Here is a 24,889-nt window from a genome sequence, read left to right as displayed (position 1 = left end):
AGTAGAGTAATAGTTCATCTTTTTGTATGTTTCTTTTGGGGGGGAGGGGTGAATTTTCACTGTCTTTGCATCAAATGACCTATATGACTCAAGGGAAAACAGGCAGCTTAGATTATGATATAATTATTCACAAAGGGGAAACCTCAGTGGAAATTATTGTTTTACGTTTTCTCTATTCTTTATAGTGAGTCAAAGAATTTTCCCCCTTAGCCTCACATAGAAAATGAAACTTTACACAATAAAAAGTAGGGATGGCAGGTCTCAAAGGGGAAAAAGGTTGCTGTCAACTTTTTTTCTCTGGAATATGGAAATTTGGGTGGATTATCTGTTCAGAGGAGGTTTCCTTTATTAATTCTTTTTCCTTTTTACACTTAAGACATCTGTTAACATTTCACACAGCCCAACAGATGTTGCAAAGCAAGTCCCATACTTTGTTCTCAAGAAAAATGACTTTTCCTCAATTGGTTCCCCCCACCTCTGTGACTGGGCCCAGCCTGCTGCTTCTGCATAATTTGCATATATTAAGTTACATACCTTAATGCCATACGAATTTGTAGCTTCAGCATTCTTTTTATACTGTAAAGTGTGATTTGATTAGAAACTAGTTTACATGTTGAGAGGTCATAACATTTAAAAAACCTCCGTTGAGAATGGCAGCCTAATTCCACAGATAGGATTGGATAGCCAATTATTGAATATTTTTCTCTATAAAATATGTGAAGTACAAAAGCTTGAGTTGTTTTGCCACAAGGAAGTGCTGATTGTCATGCGATGTGGAGCGTCATTTTTATTATTTTGGCAAGAACAGGGACAGTTTTGTCTTGACAAGCCATTAGATGAATACCAGCGTGTGTCACATGAAAAACCACTGATCTTTAACCCAGCTCTGTACTTAACCAAGCCTTGAAAATGAATAGTGAATAAAAGAAGAGCAAAGGCCAGTTTACTGTCATTACAGATTACAGAATCTGTTAACAGCTGCTGAACTGAACCCAGGGAATTACAGGTATTGTTCCGTGAACCAGCAGAAGTCCTAGAGATGCTTGTTAAACTGTGTATATAAATTGTACATTTATTTGATATTTGCTTAGGATTTACATTGTTGGAAACATAGCTAGAAAAAAGGAAAATCCTTGACTAATTTCTCAGTGTACTAAATGTATGCCTCTATCACAAAACCATATATATTTATATAAAACTATCTCAATGAGGCTTCCTTACCTCCACTTATGGAACTTATTTTAAGAAAGCAATGTGTCTTTAAAGGAATTATAATAAGTATGAAAAAGAAAAGAAAAAGTATGCAATCCCCCCCCCCAAAAAAACAACCCACATACAAACACACAAAATAAAATCCTTCGCTCATTTGTTTCTTCAAGGTGTTCATTGTGGCTAATATCTGCACCAACATGTGATTTTTTTTTTTTTTTAATGGAGGGAAAAACCTAACCCACCTCAATACCCAAATATTGAAAAGATCAGTAACATTTACAACAGTCAGTTGTGGGAATTATTGCTTACAGAGCTAACAAAAAAGAACACACTTTCTTACCCTGCTGGTGGAATTGCATTGTGCCTCCCTGTAGTCTTGTTATCCCACACTAACTGAAATGCAAATTCTTTGCAACTAATTGGATCTCATTGAGGGTACATGCACAGTATGTAGTTATATGCAAAAAGGTTTTTAAGAATAAAATTTCTCTGTAATGACAACTTTTGATTATGATCTGAGACACTGGTATCTATAGTATAGATACCAATAGACTATAGATACCAATAGACTATTCTTTGTAGAATATCTGTATCTATATATATCTAACTTTTTTACAGATTACTCAAAAACATGAGCTTTGAAATGCTTAGTAGAGTACCAGCTCAAAAGTTAGGGGGAAAATGTTTATTTACAGCAATCTATAAATTGGATTTTATTAAAGTCCTATGAAAATAAAGATTTTTTTTTTTGAAATTTAGAATTTAGTATCTTAGAGCCAGTACACTGAAGTCATGTTAATAGTGTAATCCTTCTCTTGGAACGTTTTAAATGTGAAAACATCATAAACATCAGAAATCACTTCCAAAAGCTGTTGTCTTTTTGTTTTTTCCTTCCATTCTCCAATCTGTTTTAACACTGTAAACTTCATTTGAGTTTCTTACTTTTGTGTAAGTGTATTTCTGCTACATGTTGTGGTGAGGTGGAGGTATTTACATTCCCATAATATCTTTAATAACTTGGGTGCCATTTAGACCTAGCTGGTGTACTTCTTCTTCCCATGGTCCATTTCTCACTATCAGTAAGGGTGGGAAAGCCAACACATAGCCTTTAGGATTTGTGATCTTTAAGTGGAAATACATGGAATCAGGAGAGCAGAAAGACAATTACTGTTTAAGTGATGCCTGCTTCTACTCCCCTAGTTTTAAGTAATTTTAATACAAATGATTCCAGACAGTTATTCTACAATCTGCAGACTATATAGCCAGTGGACAAACTCAAAAGTCATCTTTGTACCTTGTGGGTATATATTTTTTGTACCTGTGTCCTTAAAATGATACAGGTGTCCTGCTTGCTAGACAGAAGATTATCCTAAGACCGAGGACTCTGCATGCTGTGTTTATATGTGGAAGTGAGTGGCAAGTTTTAGAGGAATCAAATTTGTATTTTGAAAACTGGATTTAAAAATGAATGTTTGAAACTTATCTGCAAAGCACAGCATGTGTATATGCTTGAGGTTTTTGTTTTAGTTGACTCGTTCATTCATTTCTTGCTAACTCTGGGTTAATTGTTGTCTCATTGTAATAAAGCTTGTCTTCTTTGTAGACTATTCTTACAAACAAGTTAAAATTTTGTTTGATCAAATCCATTTAGCAGGTGCAGAATTGCATGGTAGAGTTGTAGGTAAGAAAAAAATTTTTTTTAAACCATAGAAAGATAACTTGGTGCTTTTGAGGCTTGTGCCTTGGCAGTACTGTGCCAGATACACGTTACACTGTAGACCTGTTTCATCTAGAGCAACCCAAGCTTTGCTCTCTGAAAGAGCTCAGTTTGCCTACTCTGGGTAGCATTTTGTCAGACGACTGCTGGCCAGGCAGACTAGATTTGGATGTATTAGCTAGTCAGCCTAATAATCCTGTACAGACTGTATTGATTTTCTAGGAGAGAGTTTATGAACTAAATAAACTTGGGGTTGGTGTCTTAATAAACTGCTTCTATCAGTCTGTCACATTTAGTTACGGAGCTGTGCAGTTTAGGGGGAAAAAAGGCTAATTCTGTTACAGATTGTTCACAGCAGGGTCTCCAAATTAGCCCTTTGTTTTGTAATGCCACCTTGCTTGGGCTTGCTTTGAGCACATTTCTCAGTTTTGCCCTAATGAGTTGCAACACTGATAATGTGGCTGATGATCTTTCATTGATTTCACTATCACTTGCTTGTCTGGTAATTGATCCGTTGCTGAGCCTCTAGTTAATTATATCGGCTTTGACATGGCCCAGTCCACGGGGAATTTCAAGTCTTGCAGAATAACAGTTTTAATAAAAGAGTCTATTACTGCAGGTGCTTGCTGCTGCATGCCAGTTGATTTTTGTGGGGTGTGTGTGTGTGTGTGTGTGTGTGTGTGTGTGTGTGTGTGTGGTTGGTGAGGAGGGGATACCTGGGAAAGGAGAGGACCACAGGACTGAGAGAAAGGAAGGGTGGGGGCTGGAAGAAGAGGAAGAGGGAGTGAAGGAGAGAAGAAGGAAGGAGGGGGAGCTGAGAGGGTGAAAGCAGGAGAGCCAGAGGCACGCTAGAGAGAACACGCAGGCAAAGCGATACAACAGAGCCTGCAAGGAGCAGAGGAGGAAGCTTGCTATTGACAGTGTCCTTAAGCCTCCCACAAATAACAGCCATTAGTGGGAAGGTCAGGCGCTGAGCATGCAGCTTGACTGAGGCACTGAGTGCCACTTCAGAAATCAAGAGGCTAGCAAATTTTAGAGGGAGTTTAAGTGGGTAATAGCTAGCTGTAAAGGTACAGTCACTGTTGACAATTGACTCACAGGGTCTTTTTCCTGCCTTCCCCCCCCTCAAGAATATTTTTATTGACCACAGGTGGACTTAATATATTTTAAGGCAACAATTCTTCGAGTTCTTGTTTGTTTCTCTTCAGTTATTGAATTTGCTGCTTTTGAGACTTGTTTTGTGCTTAATGGTGGTGAACCGGAGGGAAGTTTAACAGAAAAGCTTTCAGGAGATGTCGGTTCTAGAGGGGAAGGCACATTTGTGTCAACACAGTGCACGTTTTCTCATCTTTTCTCATTGTCCACTAATGACACCGAGCTGCCATTGAAGCTCTTTTCTGTTTCTTTTGTTGTTTCAGAGAGTAAGGTTTATTGTTATTCTTGAGTTAAGAAAGAGCAAGGAGAGTGGTACATTTGTCCTCGGTATTTGTAGGTGGTTGAAGATTAATGTGCCTTACATTTTAAGTTTAGGAAGGATGGCTTTTTCCTGCTGACTACTTTTATGAGATGACATGAATTTAGCTTTCCATTTTGGAGTTACTGCTTATGTACAGTGCGTTTTGTTCAGTTCTGCTTTTCCATAAATAAGGTAGATAAATATGATCTAATAAATAGATGTTTTGTTTTAAACCTGGTTTAATTAAAAATATGACACGCTATCGAGGTTATATTTCATCAGGCCAGAAAACATTATAGAATTTTCCATGGAGATCTTGAATGAAAAATGGAGTTTTTATATTCATTACTTTTTACCTGAAATGGGACAGGCTTTTTTTCTTCATCTTTTTCTTTTTCATGATTTGAAAGGATATTGTAGAGGCTTCATCCAGGAACTTTAACAAAGGATTTTTTTTCCTACTTTTGAGCTTTAAGAAAAGGTACTTTTTTCCTTTCCCATTCAGTTTCTTATTGTTCAACATCCAATTGAGTAATTAACGCCCTGAGGGAACTGGGTAGTAAATAGTGTGTATTTATTTTGCAGATGTTTATTGTGCATCTTCTATGTTCAAAAAACTGCTAGGTTTATTTATTTACCTTTTAGAGTGTAAGGTCACGTCTCTATGTATATTATTTTCTCTAGAAGTTTATATGTGGTTATAAATAGCCCAGCACATACTATATGACTTTTAGGAGCTAACATTTAGACAACACCTAAGCCAACTTCACATTCTCTTATAGCTGAATATTTTTCTTTCTTCCAGTGTATTAGGGAAAAAAATGTTTTTAAGCCTAGCCGTTTACAAATGTTAAAGCAAAGACTGATGTCAGATATTGCATGCTATACCCGAAAGCATTGTTGGGAAAAATTCCCTGGGAAGGGCCCCAGTCTCTCCTTGCCCCGTGGACCGTCCCTGATCATGGTGCTGCTTGGAGTGTGCATAAGTGCGTATCTCTCTATCCGTGTGTCTGGAGAGGGGTTAGTGCAGGGTGTCATTTAGTGCCTGACAGTGGAACAGTGCAGTTGACTCTTAGCTCTGCTATCCAATGACATGCAGTAGCTGAGAGTTTGAAGCTGATGGTTGGGTCTCCAGTGCTGCCTGCACACCTGACAGGCAGCTGTTAAACCGAGCAAAGGCAAGCTCGGGGAGTCACAATCTATGCATAAATGATAGGGGTATCTGTGCAGAAGGTGCGAAAGAAGCTCTGACCCCCTCCTTCCCCCAAATCTCCCCCTTCCCCAGTGAAATGCACAGTTCAGCCAGCTTCTTAACTACACTACACTCCTGCTACTGGCTGCCAAGAGGCTCAAAAAATCCACCTTCACTTTTCAGTCAGAAGAGGCAGAAGTGGATGTGAGAGAAAGAGAGACACAGAGAGACAGAGAGCCAAAGAGGGCAAGAGACTTGACTTTAAGAGACTGCTGTACTGACAACTCCATGCAGTTCGGAACCAGAACGACTCCGGCTGAACCAGGGTTCATGGGGACATGGCAAAACGCTGATACTAACCTCTTATTCAGAATGTCCCAACAGGTAAGTTACTTTCATTTTTTTTTTTTTTAAAGGAAACCTTGAATTGTTATGTGCACTTTTGTTTCTGGTATTTTCCTTACTAAACATTTTTGAATTTTGATCACTTAGTAGTTGGGTTCTGTTATGTCATAACTGTGTTATTGGAACGTGCAGGGTTACTTCACGGCTTCCCTAAGGGCTACTTACAGGAAAAGGGGGGAAAGGATACCGAAGTAAAAGAAAGCAAAGGCATCTGTGGCAAAGTTTCACAGTCCAGCCTGGGTCCTGGGTCAGGGGAAGACTTCATTTATTTCTTTGTTTTCTGTTAAAAATTAAAAACAACAACAAACACCCCCCCCCCCATATTATCTTTCTATTTGCATTAATCACTTCATCCAAGTGGCTGCTGTTTCGGAGTAGGTTTACCAACCCCACAGCCATAAAATGCAGGGGCCCCTCGGCCCTGCCCGACGGACTTCCCGGGGCTGGAAGCGGCTCGATTCCGACCCGGCCCGGGAGAGGAGGCTGCGCAAGAGCCGCTGGCAGCGCCGAGGGGCGCGGGCGGAGGCGGCGTGTGTGGCGGGCTGAGCCACCGGCGGTCCTACTTCCTCCGTGCCGCCGCCGCCGCCGCTGCCGCCTCCTCCGCGCTCGCCCTTCGCTCCCGCAGCGCCCGCTCGGCTCCCGCCCGCCCGCCCGCCTGCCCTCCGGCCGACGCACTCACACTCGGGCAGCCTCGGCGTCCTCCCCAGAGCCGTCCTCGGGCTGGCCGGCTGCGCCGCCGCTGGCTCTGCGGGGAGAGCCGACGTGTCCGCGCGAGGCCGCCGGCGACTGCTCATTAATCAGCGGAGTCCGCGGCTCGTACCACGTACCGTGGTACCTACGCGCCTCGCGCGCCCGGCTCCTCTTGCACAATCACTGGCTCTGCGGCTCCGAGGGGGAGCGAGGGGGAGAGGAAGCGAAGGGAAACAACCCAGAAACTTTCATCTTGGACTGTGCTCAAGCGAGGGAGGGAAGTTCCCTGGTGCCTCCCTCCCAGACACGTCTTTTCAAAAGCCTCCACCAGCAAGAGTTAGTATGATATTACTCTCCGCACAGCACGAAAGTATTACTGACGAGTTCACTGGGATTTTAAGTAGATGGAGGCCGTTAGAAAACGGAGAGTGCTCCGCTCATTTAAAAAAAATACTGCAGCTGCGTTCTTTTTTAAAAAACCTATTTTGTTTGTAGGACTTCATGAGAACTAAATACTTTATTCACTTAATTCGATTTTTAAAGTATTGGTAACGAAGGAAAGAAAGCAGTTTGCCAGGCTGGAGACTACCGCAAGTTTAGAAATACATCTGCGAAAGATAGTGCAGAGAGCCAGGGCTTTGCAGCATTTAGCTGGCGAACAGCTGTATCACACAGTTCTAGATAGGATAAATGCATTTGAATAAGGTGTATTTTGACATATCCTGTAGAGGGACCCTGATTACTGCTGATACAGTAAGCTGGGATTTAAATGCAATCAACACAAACCCAATATGCAACTCTTTATGTGCAATTTCCCATTCTTGCAAGTTAAAAAGTTCATTTCCTCCCAGAGATACTCCTTGGAGTTGCCGAGTGCTTTGAGAGGTGTATTTCTGAGGCACGTCCCTGCCTGGGTGGCTCTTTTCGTGGTTGGAACACAGAGTGTGTTTTCACTGACCTTAGGACCAAATAACTTGTTCTGGCACTTTAAAAATTAGATTTCATCTTCAGGGTTTTCTTGAGTTAGTGGAGGTCGTGGGTATGTGTGTGTGTGTGTGTGTGTGTGTTTTGAAAGGGAAGATGGTTTAGGTCTCCCTCTAGCTAGAAAAGAGTTAATAAAACCAGATAGAGATAATGATCAATTGATAAATGGCTATTGAACCACATAGATGGTGTTAGATTGCTTCTTTGGCACTAGCCCATTTCCAAGTAGATTTGAATCTAAGGAGACTTTAAGTCGTGGAAAACATTTTAGCTAAAAAACAAATAAAAGTAAATTATATAAATGATGGATCAAAGTTAGGAAAATAAATTGAAATCGCTCAGAGACAGAAACTTGTACAGCTAAGCCATTATGATGTCTTTGATCCAGCTGTTTCACCCTGTGGGTGTATAAAAATCTTTTGTGTGTGTACCTATGTGCATGTATGTGTGAAAGTGAACATCAGTGATTATATGAAAAGAGTAGAAATATAGGGGAGTAATTTATACATTATGGGTGCTGTATGAAACTGTATAATATTAATTATAGTATTTACTAAACAGTAGTACAATAAAGGGAGAAAATCACAATTTAAAAAAGTGTAGTGATTTCACTATATTTTATATATTTTCTTTATTTTTTGGTTTTGAAGTAATTGGCGACTCCCCTCCCCCTCTTTTTTCTCCTGTCCTGGTTATTAAATGCTTAACCTCCTCTGCATTTTTGGAAAGCATGTGAAAGAGAGTATGAGTTTACATGTTTTTTTTTTTTTCTCCTTTAGGATGACATTTTAGTTTGTATAAGTATTGTGTAAACTTAAATTGAAACTGTGTAAATCTAAAAATATATGTGCTGTGCATGTTTAATATGTTTATTTTTCTGACCTATAGTTCATCAGCAATGCTGATTCAGAGAGAGAGTGTGTGTGTGTGTGTGTGTGTGTGTGTGTGTGTGTGTGTGTGTATGTGTGTATGTGCCAGAGCAAGGAAGATATCTCGCGAAGCCAACAGTTTCAAGGAATACTAGTCTCAGTATACACCTTAAGCCAGCTTTTGTCTTACTGCAGGTAAAAGTTTGTCCAGCTTAATCAAGTCTGCAGAATTTTGTATTTCTAAGGCATAGAGATGTTTTTTCAATATTATGATTATTTTAATTTCTAAGAAAAAATTGACTTAGCTCATGAAATGAATACAATTTATTGGGCATATTTTTTATTTCAAAGTTTTCTGTAATAAGAAAAACTGTAGGATTTACCTGATCGTTTCTTTAAATATTAGAAAAGACTGACTAGCAGGTTTTAAAACTGAGTTACAGAGAATTCACCATCCGTAGTATCTAACTACAGCAAAACTTAAGAGTGGGAAATAGCTCATGAATACTGAAATTTAATATTCTAGGGTTGTATCTTCTATGGGTAATTTAGGAAGTAGGGTTATGAAAATCTTTGTCTTTTGTTTTGTATAAGCAAAGTTAGATCTGCTAATATGTAAATCTTCAGTCTGTGTAATTCTAACAAAAAAGATACAATCTGAAGCCAATTTAGATTTGGTGGAACTAAGTCTGTTCCCCTAAACTTTGAGATATGACAATTTGACTGCATTTTCCTGCCTCTCTACATTTTTCTCCTGTATTTGAGTATGATGTTTTCGAAAGGGATAATATTTTTCCATACAGACAGATATTTGGTAACCTTAAAGGGCATGACTCTTGACTTTTGTAAAGGGAGTTCTTCTTTGGGTCACTTTGATCAGTGACAGGTCGAGAATAACCAGAAACCCTTTGCTCATCTTCTCTGTTCATCTCCTAGAGTCCAGAATGTTATTTTGCCCATTTTAACCTCACAAAGTACTGTTAAAAGCACAAAATCAGGCCTGCTTTTGGAAGTTGTTGTTGATGTTTTTAATCAGGCTTTAAATGGCGATTTTTCGATTTCTGTAAATCTTTTGTGCATGTGAAAGAATAGCAAATAAAATTTTTGTAGCTACCTCAAGGGATGCAACAGTCTAATATATTTTGAAATCTTTTCAGAAATGAAACCATAGCAGGTAAAGGGCTAGAGCCCACACTTTTACACATTACTAGAGGCATTTACCTTTTATTATTAGTGAGGTATATTTAACCTGTTTCAAATAAAATGTGGATCCCTTAATAAGGTCTCTTTTCAGACTCGAGTGAAATACTAAGTTAGAATTATAAATGACTCTGTGCATCATTATGTAGTAATTTAGGATTCACCCAATGATGTAACAAAATTAACAACATAATTTCATTGTGAAACTGTGTCTTGTTAAAGAACAACTGTCTGACATTATCCTACAGTTGCTTTATTTAACTTCATGCAAATATTATTAGTAGTGACATTTTTCTATTGTGCATTAGATTGTCTCATTAGCATGATGTGTTAGTTATCACCAGAGAAATCATTTCCTAGATAGGTGAGGGGCAAACCACGAAAGCTAAAAATTAAATCAGTGATTTACGTTAATACCAGAGCGTCTGCTCACCAGAGATAGGACAGAGTCAAGCAAACTTTCTCACTAATATAAAATCTAGCCCATTTCAGAGGAATGATAAATAAAATATATTGTCAGAAACATATAATAACATTGCTGGAATCCATTTAAAAGCAGGTTTGAAATGAATTTTTCTCCCAGTAGTCTTTTAGTTCTTTCTATTCATATAGGCAAACACAGTTTCCGTTGGTTGAATCTATATTTTCAAGTGGAAATGGTGGTTTTGTCTGACTTCCTACCTGCCCCCCTCCCCCGCCAAATAATTTGAATGTTTATTCATTAACAGTTTAAAAGGCACATAGACAGTGTTTCTTACAAGTCAGATGCCTAATTGTATATCGTGGTTTGATTCTTCTTTCTAGTTTGTACAATACATTTTTATTCTAAACTCTATCCCACTCGTGCAGCCGTCCCGTCCCTTTTAACAGAGGATGTATATTCTTATTTAACCAGAGACCTGAGTAAAGCAGTTGATAGTTAATGGTCTTTGAAAATGACTTTCACTGCCAGGCATCATGCATCCCTAGGTTTCTGCACTTTTCCTCCTCCCTTTTTACTCCCCTTCTTACAGTCGGTGTGTTTTAGTAATCATGTCTTACTAAAAAAAGATTAAATTGACCAAACTTACGGTCATGATGCTAAAATAAATATTTATATTATATTAGGAGGCATGTAATTTCAGCTTGTTGAATCGGTAGGCTGCTACCTCCAATTTAGTTCCCCTCTCTAATTTGAGTGATAATGTGTTTTAGTTTGAAGTCTTAACTGTAGACATATGTTCACATATAATTCTTATCATCCATTCTTATAATGTAACACTAAAATAGGAATATGTGGATAATTGTTAAAATACAAATTATAGCATAGAGACAGGTACGTGTGCTGGCCTATACTTTGTAAGTCTACGTATAACACGAAGACTTCACTTAACAGGTACTGTCTAATTTGTAATGCAAGGGAGGGGAAAGTAGTTGGCCTTATTTGTGGTGTTTACATATGTGTAAAAGCAGATCAGGCACAAACATATTCTCAGATGTGTATGTGGTATATATTGTATATATTAAAAATCTGCACAAATTTCAAGTTTATTTTCACCACGATACATTAAGTGACTTGGAACATAGTAGGTGATCATTTTGAAATTACTCTTCTCACATTTCTGTCATCTGCACCCTGGGACTGTGTGTGTGTGTAATTTGTAAAGCCTTTTGCTAAGGTGAGTCAAGTAACCACAGTCGAAAAATCAATCCCTAAAGGTGCAGCTATCTTATCTCTATAATTGTAGGTATTTTTTATAATTGCATTTATGGGTGTATCTGAACACTCACTGATAAATTCTGTTGTTCATGCGTGGCTTTATGGAAATCTGATTAATGGAGTGACAGGACAGATTTGGGCTCCCACAGCAGCACATCCTCCCACTCTGTGTCAGGGTTAAGAGCCGCGGCAAATCCTCCCTAACTAATTAGATGCTGAGTAAGGCATCTCGGAGAAGTTGGGGCAAAAGTGAATGGGTCACAGCCAAAGCAGGATTGCAAGGACTCCAGTGATAGTGAAAGCATTCAAGTTTGCCAGGTCGTTGTGACATGGGGAGCTGATTCCAAAGGAACGGGCTGTTACAGATAGTGAGCTGGCGTCATCCACTTCAGCGAAAAACAAGAATTCTAGTGCTTCTCTCTCCCCACCTTATATATGCCTGACACACACTTAAAAGTTAGATTGGGCACCTGCCTTCATCAGTCTGCAAAGCTTTCCACAGGACTTTCCCTATAAACATGAATAGCTAATGACTCTGTACAGCCTAAGAGGTATTTTCTGAACTTGGGATGCTTGATTAGAATATACATACACACACACACACACACACATATGTATGTATGTATCAAAAGGAATGAGACAAGAAACTGGAATTTGCTTTTAGCTTGTGTCCACAATTTGAATCATTGTGTTGGAAATGAACTAGGAGTTAACTCCTTTTTTCCCACGGAATATTGTCAGGGAACTTTGTGGTAGCAGGGAGAAGAGAGTGAATCGTGGGGTGACTTTTTTAGTGAGAGAAATTTTTTCTGGGACTCCCTGCTTGTTACTCTCCAAAGAACATGGAATATAATGGTTCCAAGATTTCCTTTCATGTGAGGTTTGGAGCCTGGGTTGTTCTGTACGTGGAATGAATTCTTCACCATGTGAAAATCCTCTTGTCCCTCTCGTGGTATGTTTTTGCCGCTACACAACTACCCTTTTCCAGGCCTTGGTCAGAGAGAAGATTGTTTGGGGATCATAGGAAATGATTGATCTCATCCCTGTCTGCCAAAGCTGATGCCATTTTTATTTCCCAAAAAGCAGCTGGCTTCCACATTTTGCTTGGTGATCCTCGTCTACTTAAGGACCAGGGAGAGAAGGAGGAAGGGAGTCAAAAACCCTTTCAAGGAACTTCAACATCTATTTTTAAGCTTTAGAGAAATAAGGGAAAAGAAGCATAATTCAGGCATAGCAGCCTTTCTATCCTGACATACAAGCAAGACATTGTGTAGAAGAAGGAGTTTTTTCCTGTAAGATACAATTGTAAACAGGCGAAAAAAATAAGATGAAAAACTTTCTGAACAACTCAAGCTCCAGGAAGTTTTAATATGTACAGATGACGTCCGGAAAATGATGCCTGGGGCGGTGACATCCGAGGTACCCCCATCTCCTCACTGAGCATGACCTGTACTGCCTTCTCCCTCCCCAGTTTTAAAAGAAATTTAGAGACTAGGAAAAATAAAAGTATTGATTCTTTTTTAATTTGTACATTCCCTGTAGGAAGCCTAGCAAATTTCATAGTGTACATTCAAACCCTAAGGTGAAAAATTTATGACTAGAGTTCTTTTGCGTGAGGGCGGTGTGCGGTGTTGTTCTGTTCAAATGCTCTGGGTAGCATTTCATGCCACAGAGTCAGAGATCAGGAGAAGAGAGGAAGAGCTGTATCATTTCTTCATCCACAGAGCCTTTCTTAATGGGAATGCTTGTGGAGAAACAATGCATTATTCAAACTGGCTAATGTAGAAATCAAATTCTCAGCTTATTAATCATCATTCCAATTAAAAAAAAGAATTGATCCTTTAACAACAAAATAATATCCTTTTGTTTTTCTTTAATTAAGCTCATCAGTTTTTCATTTCTGTTAAGAAAATGAAAATCTTGAACAGTAGGAAGTTACTCATTGTAGCACGGATTCTCTTGAGCATATCTGACATCTTATTTACTCAGTATTTTTAGACTGCAGTGTTATTTTGCTGCTGTCTTCAGGGTTTGTGTGTTGTTGAGAAGGGGATGCTTTAAGTCTGTTGGGTTGGCGGCCATTTACTTAATGACCTAAATACCTAAATACATGGTTAGGCTGTTCTTTCTTCCTATTTCCGTTCCCATAGACCTAATTTCTTACTTTATTTTCCTTTCCCCTCTTTTTTCTTTTTCTGGATTTCTCCTTACTTTCACTGGGTCTATTTGCCCTAATATAAAGGAATTAAAAGGCAGTACCTCGCTGTGGCAGAGGGATGGGAAAGAGGTGCCACCCTCAGATGTGGTCCTCATTGTGGAGGTGCTGACAGGAGGACTGTCCTGAGTTCTGCTCTGTAAGGGTTCTCTAAGTCTGGGCGTGATAAAAACGTGTTACCAAGGGCCCAGGCTTATCGTTCAAAGGCGCTGAAAGGCAGTTCAGTTGGATCCTTCACCATGTAAGAAAGGTACTTAGCTGAATAGCGATTTTGCTTTTCTCTTTTTCTTTTTTTTTAAAGTAATTCTTGGCTTTATCATTTTGTGCAGTTAGACTTACATCTGCGCAAGAGAGCATTTTGTTAGAAGGAAAACGTGTAAAGTTTTCCATCAATAGGTTGAAGGTATGACTCTTTGAGACAAACTGAAGTTAATAAGAGTTAACTGGAACATTTAAAAAAAAGGAATCGAAGTCGTGGCAGGGCTGATATTAATGGGTGACATTATAAATTGAAATTGAAAGCATGCAGTATACATAACACAATGAGGAGGATTCACTACTGTTTTGTATTTAATAAATTTTAACTCATTGTCCTACACAGCTGAGAGACTGTTAAAATGGACAAGATTAGAAAATATTCTACATGGGAAAGACACAGCTTCCAGTCCTGGACCTGCTGTGCTTTTGTGTGACTGTCATGAATTTTTCAACTTTATTAAGGTGTCTTTTAGTGGCTATTTGTTTTCTAGACAGTTCTTCAGGACTCATACTTGATGATCAGAGTACCTGAACTGGGAGTTTAAAAAGAAAAATTTCAGGATAATGAATATTTTACATGCCGAAAATAATTACTTTCAGCTGGCTTAACATAATAACACAACTAATATTAAAATGAGAACGTCCATCACTAGGGTTTTAAAAATGTTTTTTTTTTTCTTCCATTAAAATTTAAGCAAGAAAGATTTCATTGACTTAAATCATTAGGATGGCTATTTGGGGCACCTAATCAGGCATAGGTAAAGAAAGCTGCCCACTCCTGTGCCCTCTGCCAATGCTGGAGGGCAGTGGACATGACTGGGAGGCCACTTGCAAGAAATGGAACAGTAATTATACGCTGAGCATATTCATGAAGTCGCCTCCTTGTTGACCTCATGTCAGAACATAACTCAAGAGTCAGGTAGGTTATTTGTGGCTCTATCTAATATTGCTTTTCTTTTATTCTTTTTTTTTTTTTTTTTTTTAGGTATAAATATTAGAGTACCAGAAAGAACCAAAACCAAAGCCCTGCTCTAGACTTTGTGGAAAGACTTACTGTCTTGCTGTGGAAAAAATCTGAAACCCCACAATGTCACGTGGTAGTGCATTTGTATGTGGTACACAGACAGGCAGGAAGTGTACACCTGTCCTTTGGTTGGTTGTAGGAATTAAGTGATTCATTTCTAGGTTTGTTGAGGTTTTGGCAGTGGCTGCCTCAAATGCAATGAGTGTATGGATAGCTCACCCTAAAAAGGAATTCCCCATGTTAGGAATGTCATTTTAATGATTCCTTACTTTGTAGCTACTTTTTGCTCCCTGAGGGTAGCTTTTTGGGGAAGCTCAGTGTCATTCATTGGGAAATAGCTTGATTGATTCTTACTTTGTGAATTGCCATTTTCAACCAGTGAAAAACTGCAGTTATCCTCAAATGAGTTAGAACTAAACTGAGATGGAGATACCAAGATTAGACTATGACTCGAACTGCAGACATCTCATCATTTCCCTTCCCAACCACTTCTTTTTTGTCTTCTTGGACAACTTTGGAAAGTAACCAGGGACTGAATAAATCTTAAAATATCTTACCAATCCTATTGTCTGTTAAACGGAGTTCCTTGTGAAAAAGAATTTTTCCATTTTGACTCTTTTTTTGACGTTTATTATAAATGAAGTAGGGAAGGGATCGAGAGAGAAGTCCAACATCTGGGAGAGCTTGTTTCAGTAGCCAGCATGGGAGCCCGAACCCTGGCTTCATATAGGTGAGATGTGTTATGGGTATAAAGGCCTTGTGCATTTAATGAACCCCGCCTGCCTGTCAGCTTGGTTTTTCTTGCACCATTGTTGTTCACATAAGAAAAAAAAGAGTGTTCACAGCCTGTGGTGAGATTAGAGTAATGAAAATGAAGTGTTAAGCTGTCGATAGCAAGCACATCTCATATACTGCTTCCTGGGCCACATTCATGCTTGTATAATATATTCCAGGTTTTCTCATGAGCAGAGAAGCTTGGATGTTCTTTATATTAAAAACACACCTTTTTGGTTAAAAGTGAGAAGTGCTAATTTTTACTTGTGCAAATAACTATTTTTAATAACTTCTTTGTAAACCAACTGCTGCCTGCCTTCTGAGTATGCTGATGACCCGCTGTTCTTTGTGTGCCGGTATGCCTGTACTTTTGGTCTCTCTCTCTCTCTCTTTTTAAAACAAATGTAGAATGTTGAAATGAGCCTCAGTGTAAGCCTAGTTTTAGATACCCTTTCCTAGAAATCAGTGATTCATAGAAAGAATTGAATGTAATACCTTCATCCCCATAGAATATATATTAAATAATATTAAACATTCATTATCTCATGCTTTATTTTTTTATCTTAACACAATAAAGTGCAAACAAAAATAAACAAATCAGGAGTCTTCTAGAACTGTTTTATGTATTTGCAGTCAGCTGCCATGTGAACCTGAGGAGAAAATTTTAAAACTTTGGTCGTCATGGATGGGAATTAGCTGTGTTTTTCCATAAAATTCCCCTTTCTAATATGTGATAGTAGATAAATCAACATGAATGTGGTGAATTATATCAATACTTTTCCTAGAACTCTTGTTTTAATTTTTGTTTTTTACCATTTTACTCATTAGTCATTTGAGAAATTTAAAATTTTTTATAAAGTGATACTCTTAAAGAAGAAAGAGAATATGTTTAGTCTTAGATTATACCAAGATGTTTTAAAGAAAATAATGTGAACCGTTACATGCATGCTATCCCACGGGGTCATCTCTTTAAGAAGCACCTTAAGAGATGGTTTCAAAAGAAGTGTAAAAGGGGTGGGGAGACGTAAATTAATAATTGAGTTCCAGGTGTCTGCTTCTAATTGCTCAAATTTCAAACATAATGGATATTAAGGAAGAATGCTTCCCAAAAGGAGTATATCACATTGTTGTTCAGCTATCGGGCCCAAGACTATTTATGGAGCTCATACTTACAGCATTTTCTCTTTTCCTAGTCAACTGGGTGTTAAGGAATGCAGTATGATCATTATGATTTTGTGAACTGTTTACTTAAAGTTGTTCAAGTTGTTAAGAATCAAGAGATTTTGGGGATTAAAGTTTGATTGTGAAGTAAATTTGGCATGTGTTCAAGGGTTACTTTCTTAAGGTTAAACTGGAAGAAAAATGCCTGTCTGTTAGGAAGGAAACACCTAATTGAAAAATAATCTTTCAAGAATGCGGGCCAGCGATGAAACATAATTTGCAAACACTCTCCTAAAGTTGATTTACATTTTTTTTCTTTTTAATAAGTTGGAATATGGCTGGTCATAGCATATTTAGTGCATTCTGAGCCATACAGTACAGCAGAGATAGCCTGTTGATATCCTTTGGTGAAGGGAAAAGATACTTTCCTCTGCTAAATAGGGTATTTCTAATTTGTTTGTAAACTCTGTTTATAGACAGAAGAACTATATTGTTGTGGTTCATTGGAAATAGTGAAATAGAAAAGACTTTCTCCTTGCACTTGCTTCCAGTTAAGAAAAAAAGCAAATAGAAGTGCATGGTGACTTTGTCATAGACATCTGCTTTTAGGTAATAATCATTTTTAAAGAAATATGCCATGACTTTTGGGGTCATTTGAACCTGCAATAATGTCTATTTAATATAAGTATAAATGTCAGATTGTGGCATACATGTGGAGCCAGTAAAGATGAGTATTTGCTATGATAATATTCATGCATCCTAAATGTTGACTTTTAAAATTTACCTTGAAGATGTATTCTATTTTCATATTAGGGTCAGTTTTCACTTAAGTACATGATCGTTCAAGAAAGGAAGTGCAGAAGTGTTAACATGTGAAGGAACAAAATGGATGTAGATCTCAGTAATAGTTTGACCTGAGCACGTTTTCTGGGCTGCAGAGAAGAATGTGGTTGATTGAAAACTAGTGTAAATGTTTTGTTGAACCACTGTGTAAGACAAGATCATCAGTTTTGGATTTGCTTTACAAATTTTTTTAATTATGAAAAGGAGTTTGCTTTGCACTTGATGTTTGATTGAACAACTGTATTTTGAAGTAAAATCTACCCACTGTTTTACATTGTGTAAGCCCATGAAATAAGAAAGAGAAGACACGCTTCTCTTTTTCTTCCACAAACTCTGTAAACCCTCTTTGGAGTAGTATGGCATTTTAAAGATCAGGAGTTGCCCAAAGGGGCCATGAGGAAGTAAGGTAAACAAAGCAAGAGGAGTGAATCTGATGGGGACTGTGGTGGACCAGAAGGCCCTTGTGTCAACCACAGTGAGGTAGCAGCTCCCCAGCTCTAACCGGTTGTTGCCAGGTGGGAATGCAGGCCCAATGTTGTGAGGTCTTCCTCTTCTCTCTCTTTTTTTTTTTAATGGGAAGTCAGAAATCCAGATTTTTATGTCAGAATCTCCTGATTTTTAAATCTTGGCAACCTTTTCAAATGTTTTTAAAAGTGTGTGGTCCAAACAAAACTCATCTGTAGGCTCTATTCAGCCTACTGGCTGCCAGATAGAAACCTCTGTTTTAGGTAATATTTTAAAGGATGAAGATAATAGTTTCATTGCATGTGAGCATTCATCTTGGGAATTCCCCACTGGGATGAGACTGAATTCTTCATTTTTTTTTCACAATTTAATAAAAAGTTTAGTAAATATATTTCTGGTGCTGAGAGTTTTGATGTATAGCTTTTCTTCTTATGACCCACATATAAAGAAAAATCAAACATGAGCAAAACAAAAAATGGACAAAGACTTTTAATAAAGGTAGAAAAGTAAGAATTTTAGAATTCTAGGGAAGGAAGGGGAGATTTCTAAATTTGGAAAAGAATCCCATGATTTGTGTCAGTCACTGATGTATATATGAAAAGCTGAATTCAGCTATAAAGGGCTTTTCATCTCACCTTTAAGCAGTGGATTCTTGGCCCTGAATCTTTGTGGGAACGCAATAATTTACCAGGCAATTGATTATGATGTCACGGGGAAGAGATGGGACCACAAGGCAAAACTTCCCTGTACTAATTTGTACAAGGCCAATATTGTATACGAGCTTCAAGAAAACATCATTTATGTTGTATAAGATGAGGTTTTCAGTGTCTTTCTAAATTTTTCGAAGGGGCTCTTTAAGAGAAATAATCTAGTCATAATTGAAATTCTCTAGGGAAATCAGATATCAACATTTTCAACAAAACAGGTAATTAATTGGTTTGAATTTCAAATTGAACGTCATCCTGTTATTGATTTTCGTGGGAACAGGAAACAAGAACATCTTGTTAAAATGATCTGCAAACAGGGCCTCTGTGTGCCTAGGTTCTGTCTAGGGTCTTGTTGAACAGCATTGCTGGACAGTGTCAGACACCAATCAGAAGGGAGTCATCACTGATGTCAACATTAACAAGCTGTTGGTTTGCTTCCAAGACAGCAGAGAAGAGCTGAACTGGAGGAAAGACCAGAGAGTAACAATAGTTTGTTTTATATAGCAAGTCAGGTATTTCAACTCAAGTGACTGGTGCAGCTTGTTACAAAGCATCTGTACGTGTGTCAGAATGACGTTGGTGTGCCATGTGCAAGAAGTTCAGCATCAACACAGCTGGGACTTACCACTTTCAGAAGCCTTTCAACTGGGAATTAGATAAAATATCTTTAATACAGGGGAGGGAAGTACTGTGGTTAAGAGGGTGGTGAAGAATGGAGGATAAAAGAGTATACCCTTTTAGATGCTCTTCATTTTTATAAAATAACATTTGTGCTTTGTATTTGAGAAATAGTTTTATTGTTCCATGTGCCAGGCTATTTTAAAGCAGTCATTTCTCTCTCCGCTGTGTTTATACTTCTCGCGAATGGTGTAATGTGAGGGTAACATGTACTCGGTGGGTGGCAAACATGATGCCTTTCTAAACTGGAATAAGTATTTTAATTTGAGCTGTGCTAAACAAGTTGGAAACTTAATGCAGCTTCTTCTTAGGGTTCAAAGTAAAACTCTTAATAAAAAAGGGAGAGGGGGAGCCTTCCATTTTAAATACCCTGGAGCCGTTAATGCAGTTATTTCCAGGTCGACTTCTTTTTGTGTAGGCATGACAGTAGCACCAAGCATCTGCATTAAGCCTTAACATTCCACAGAGCCATTTTAAGTTTATTATGAGCTTCAAAGCCTGCTCACCCCTAAGAGAATATCAAGTTTAAGCATGTCACGTTGCCATAGTCGCAGTTAACTTTCTTAAATCAAGAAGTGCATTTCTTGAGTCAAAAAGGTTGACTTTGCTACAGGTGATCCAATCTTCGGGTCCAGTGCAGTCATCTCTCTGATTGTTGCCCCCTTGAATTGTCAGTCCACCCTGTTAGCAGTGGCTGGAAAGTACCCCAGATAAGGCAGGACTCCGCACAATTTGTTTAAAGCTCTGAGATGATGTCAACATTCTTTTTCAGCTTTATTCTTAGAGCTCAAAGTCATTGATCCCGTTTTACCAATTCCCAGTTGGAATTTCATTACAGTTTTTAGAAATGTAGGGGAGGATGGGAAAAGATGCTGATGCTGTCCTAATACTTGGGAGTTTCTACACCACAGAAGGCTAGCGCTTTGGGAAAGAATATGGGGGCTGCCCAGCCTGATCTCATGGTGCTCAGCTTTTCTTCTGAGGGAAAGGAATTCCCCATTTCCTGAATGTGAAATGCCTACCCTTTCGGAGGCTCCTGGTCTTAGTTCCTACCTCAGTTAATAAACCACCCCTGTCTGTACCGTGTATCTCAGAGATGGAACTTGACGGACTAGTCAGCATTGCAAAGGTCACCCTAAAGCTGTGGGCAGAATACACTGCCCTTTGTTGCTCAGTGATTATAATGCTACTGTAGCAGTTAACTGGATGTATTCGACTGAGCTGCTTTTCCAGAATACCAAATTATTTACTTCTTTTAGATGCCTAATAGAATGCCAAATCACAAGCTGTCTCAAGTATATTTGAAAGATTTCTTAACTTGAAATATCGGTGCTTTGGCCACCAGAGGGATAATATATGCAGAGTGGGTGTCCATTGCATTGTTTTGCTTCAGTGAAAATACTTCTAAATTATTCTCATCTTTTAGAGTTTTCATATTATCCAAAACGATAATGTTCCAACAAAGTAGAAGATCAAAGGTGGTCCAAAAAGTTTCCTTACATTACAGCTTGTCTTCTGTCAGCATAGCAGTATTTAAAATCATGTTATGAATTGACTCTTTTTTAAGAAAAACCATATAAAACTTCATTTCCTTTCATGTTATTTCCCTCGAATATAAAATGTGGAAAGAGCTTTTTTTGGGTTTTAGATTATAACTTTAAACAGAGTGCAAAAGTGGGTTTCACCATATTTTTTTTATATAAATTTATTTTATTTATTTATTTTTGGCTGCGTTGGGTCTTCGTTGCTGTGTGTGGGCTTTCTCTAGTTGCGGAGCATGGGCTCTAGGCGCGCGGGCCTCAGAAGTTGTGGCTCGTGAGCTCTAGAGCGGGGGTTCAGTAGTTGTGGTGCACGGGCTTAGTTGCGCCGCAGCATGTGGGATCTTCCCGGACCAGGGATTGAACCCATGTCCCCTGCATTGGCAGGCGGATTCTTAACCACTGCGCCACCAAGGAAGCTCCTCACCATATTTTTGTGTATTCAAATTTACTTCACAATTTTCTTACTGAAATATTACTTAAATTATATTCAGAATTATGAGGAATAACTAATAAATGATCAAGCTATTTATTTGAGGCAGGGGAACTGTACTTGAGAGAGTTTTGTATTTTGCATGCTTACGTTGATTTTGTGGCACCGGTACAATCTTGATATACCTTCTAGTGCACCGGTAGTACCTTTGCTTTAGCTCTCGTTTAAAAAAGATGAGTGAAGATCCCAAGTGCTAAGGTGTGAGTAACTAATTATTTTCACTTGATGCATGTCCTTTGGACTGACTACTTTCCCAAATGTGTGATCTGCCACATATTCTTACTTCCTCTAGTTGTTTTTGGTCCTAATCGTATTGGTTTAGTAATTTAGGCATTTAAAATTACTTCCTCTTTGGTTTCAAAATGAGTAAGTGAAGACTCAGAAATCCCTTCAGTTTACCTTTTAGTATCTCTGAACAGGGCAAATTCTGACCTACCTTCCTTTCAGTTGTTTCTTTTTTGTTTGTTTGTTTATAATTTATTTATTTATTTATGGCTGCGTTGGGTCTTCGTTGCTGCTCGCGTGGGCTACTCTTCCTTGTGGTGCGTGGGCTTCTCATTGCAGTGGCTTCTCTTGTTGCGGAGCACAGGCTCTAGGCACACGGGCTTCAGTAGTTGTGGCACATTGGCTCAGTAGTTGTGGCTCGTGGGCTCTAGAGCACAGGCTCAGTAGTTGTGGCGCACAGGCTTAGTTGTTCTGCGGCATGTGGGATCTTCCTGGATCAGGGCTCGAACCCATGTCCCCTGCCTTGGCAGGTGTATTCTTAACCACTGTGCCACCAGGGAAGTCCTCAGTTGTTTCTTATTGAGCTAGATAAGCACATATGAAGCAGACTATGTTCCCTCTCTCTCCAAAATAGCAGAATGAAATCAGTGTTCAAATAGCTTTTGTTGCAAACATTCAACAATCAAAGGGAACTAAACAAAATGATTTAAAATACAGTGATTAGCATTAAGTTCAGATTCTGAACAGTATTTGAAAGCAAAGTATAGTGACATAGTTTTGTGTTGCAGGTTCTTGAGACCTAAACATTTGTTGAAAAGATCTTTTTCTTTAATCCAGGGGTATGTTTATCTTAGAATAATAATCATTTCCTGCTGTTCATTTTTTTTCTAGTTGACCCATTCTCCAGACCTTTAAAAAAAAAACTTTTTTAAGTCGATGTAAATTCCATTTTAATTAGACCAGTGCAATCTAGTACTGCAACTAGCCAGGAATGGAAGAAACATGCTGGAAGTTAATACAACTGAAATCAACCATAGCCAGATAATTCCCCTGATCTTTGTTCCCCACCTCCACAATTAAATGACCCTGTTGTTCTGGAGTTTCAACAAGACATTTAAGGTTCATTTAAAAAAAAATGATCATCCTTTACAGGATTGTTTGCTCTTGCATTTCTCTTTCTTTCCCTTGCCACACAGCTGTCACTGGTATAGGAGAAAGATTGGGGGGAGGGGAAGAGGAGGAAGCCCTGTTCAAATCGTGTCACGTAGCACTAATTCATCTGCTCTCATTAGAGGGAGCGAGGGACAGCAGTGATGGCCAAGAGCTGCACTCCACACATGACACGCGAACAGTTTGGGGAATAGAAAATTGCTTTCTCAGGAAGCCCAGCCAATTAAGGACTTGACCATATTGAATGTCAAGTGTTAATTTAGGTTTTTCTTCATTTTCCCAGTAGTAATGCGGGTCCTGTGATGAGCAAATACATGTCAAGTAAAAGTTGATTGCATGAAGGACCTGGGTATTATATGTCACTGACAAGTCACAAATGTACTGAAGTCTTTTAACCCCTTAGGTGAGTGTGGTGGGCGAGGGGGAGGGGAGAATGGGATTAATGTTACCATAATGATAAGAATAGATAGTTTACGTGGGGATGGCATGGGTGGGACAGACAGTAATGGTAATTCATGCAAAAACCGGGGATAGGACAAATCCTACTCTCAGGGCATAGAGGCCCTTGAAATGCATACCGTATGATTCTCTGCCATTGCATAGAATTCAGAATATATAGTCTGTCTCCTAAGATTATATGAAAAGGGAAAGTAATGTACTCTACGCTCTTTACCTAGGAAATTCCTTATTAATTTTCTCCTTTGGAAGAAATAAAACATTCATTAAGTAATCACACTATTTTGGACATTTTAATCCTTTGGCTCAGTGCAGCTGTAAAATTTCTGGCTATTTATAATTTCAGCTTCTAATCAAATATTCATTTTAAAAAGTAGCTGTGTAATAGAAAAGATGCAGAACATGAGATGGAAAGAATGTTTATTTTCTGTCACGAGTTCTCTGGAAGGTGGTGTTTAGCCAATAGAAACAAGTAGGTCTGTCATTGTCTTTCATTTCTTTTAGTGCCCAGTTGTAGAAGGGAAGAGATTCAAGCTTCAGTGAGTGAGGTAACTTTGCGTTTTTGAAACTAAATGTTGCACGTTGCCCATCATGTATAGCATCTCATTTCCATTCATCAGCATTCATTTATATATGAATGTCCCGAAAATAAGAGAATGTTTCTGTTGCAATTGTACGAGTAGCAAATAAAAATATCCCCACAGTTTAAAACACTGCTGTGTGTAGTTTAAACAATCTTAAAGTGAAACTCAGAGCAGTTAAAATCTGGTCATTTTTTTTTTCTTTATATGTAATAATCACTTTCCCCCTTCATATCTTTGAAGCTGTCACCTTAATTAAAACACCTTCTTGAAACTCTCTTCTATTTATTCTACAGTTTTAACACACTTGCCTTTGTGTCTTGACAATGCTTGCACTCTGAAAACTTGAGTCTGATAACGCTTTAATTTTGGCAGCAAAAAATACTAAGAGTCTTTCTATCCTTCTGGTTAGGAGCTGTGTTATAATTGTATTAAAAGTTGGCTAAAGTTACATTAAGGAACAATTAGGAAACGATTACGAGAATCTGATGTTTAATAAAATAGGATTTTCTTAAGAAAGAAACATTAGGCTCCTGAATGCTGGGATGTAATATATCAGTTCTTCAACATCTCCCCTCCCCTTCTCAAAACTAACCAAATAAAATAAACTTAGCCCTCCCTTCCCTTCCTATGTTGATAAGCTCTGTCTATGGGGCTCCGGTGGCATTGCGAGAGTACTGTCTTAATTAGAGCCCAATTGTCAGCAGCTTCTCTTCTGCTGGGTGTGCCGAGAGACTTAAGTAAGTTTCCCTAAAGTAAATTCTGACGATGGCAGCTCGGGGTTGCTGATTCAAGTTATTCCTTCTCTTCTGTGTCACTTTTGACGGATGGTACCTAATGCAATCAACCACAGGCCAAGAAAGCCTTTCCTTGGGTT

At 38.6% G+C, this 24,889-nt stretch overlaps 1 protein-coding gene across 18 annotated transcripts in view; it reads left to right on the top strand.

The window, feature by feature from the left end:
* The window catches only part of BNC2 (basonuclin zinc finger protein 2), a 430,833-nt gene that overhangs the window by 133,207 nt on the left and 272,737 nt on the right, over nt 1–24,889 (top strand). For 14 of the 18 annotated variants that reach the window (XM_082468017.1, XM_082468018.1, XM_082468004.1 and 11 more), the window contains exon 2: nt 5,761–5,961. The exons of 3 other annotated variants lie outside the window; for them this stretch is intronic. In XM_082468017.1, the coding sequence (XP_082324143.1) occupies nt 5,761–5,961 (201 nt within the window). Of the gene's footprint in view, nt 1–5,760; nt 5,962–22,096; nt 23,379–23,935; nt 23,980–24,889 lie in introns of those variants that run through there. One more of the 18 variants, XM_082468007.1, reaches the window with a different exon arrangement.

The sequence above is a fragment of the Balaenoptera physalus genome (genome assembly GCF_965194825.1).
Source record: "Balaenoptera physalus genome assembly, chromosome: 7".
NCBI classification, from domain to species: Eukaryota; Metazoa; Chordata; class Mammalia; order Artiodactyla; family Balaenopteridae; genus Balaenoptera; species Balaenoptera physalus.
Note: the sequence above shows the minus strand (reverse complement) of the source record. Positions and strands in the feature narration are given on the sequence as shown.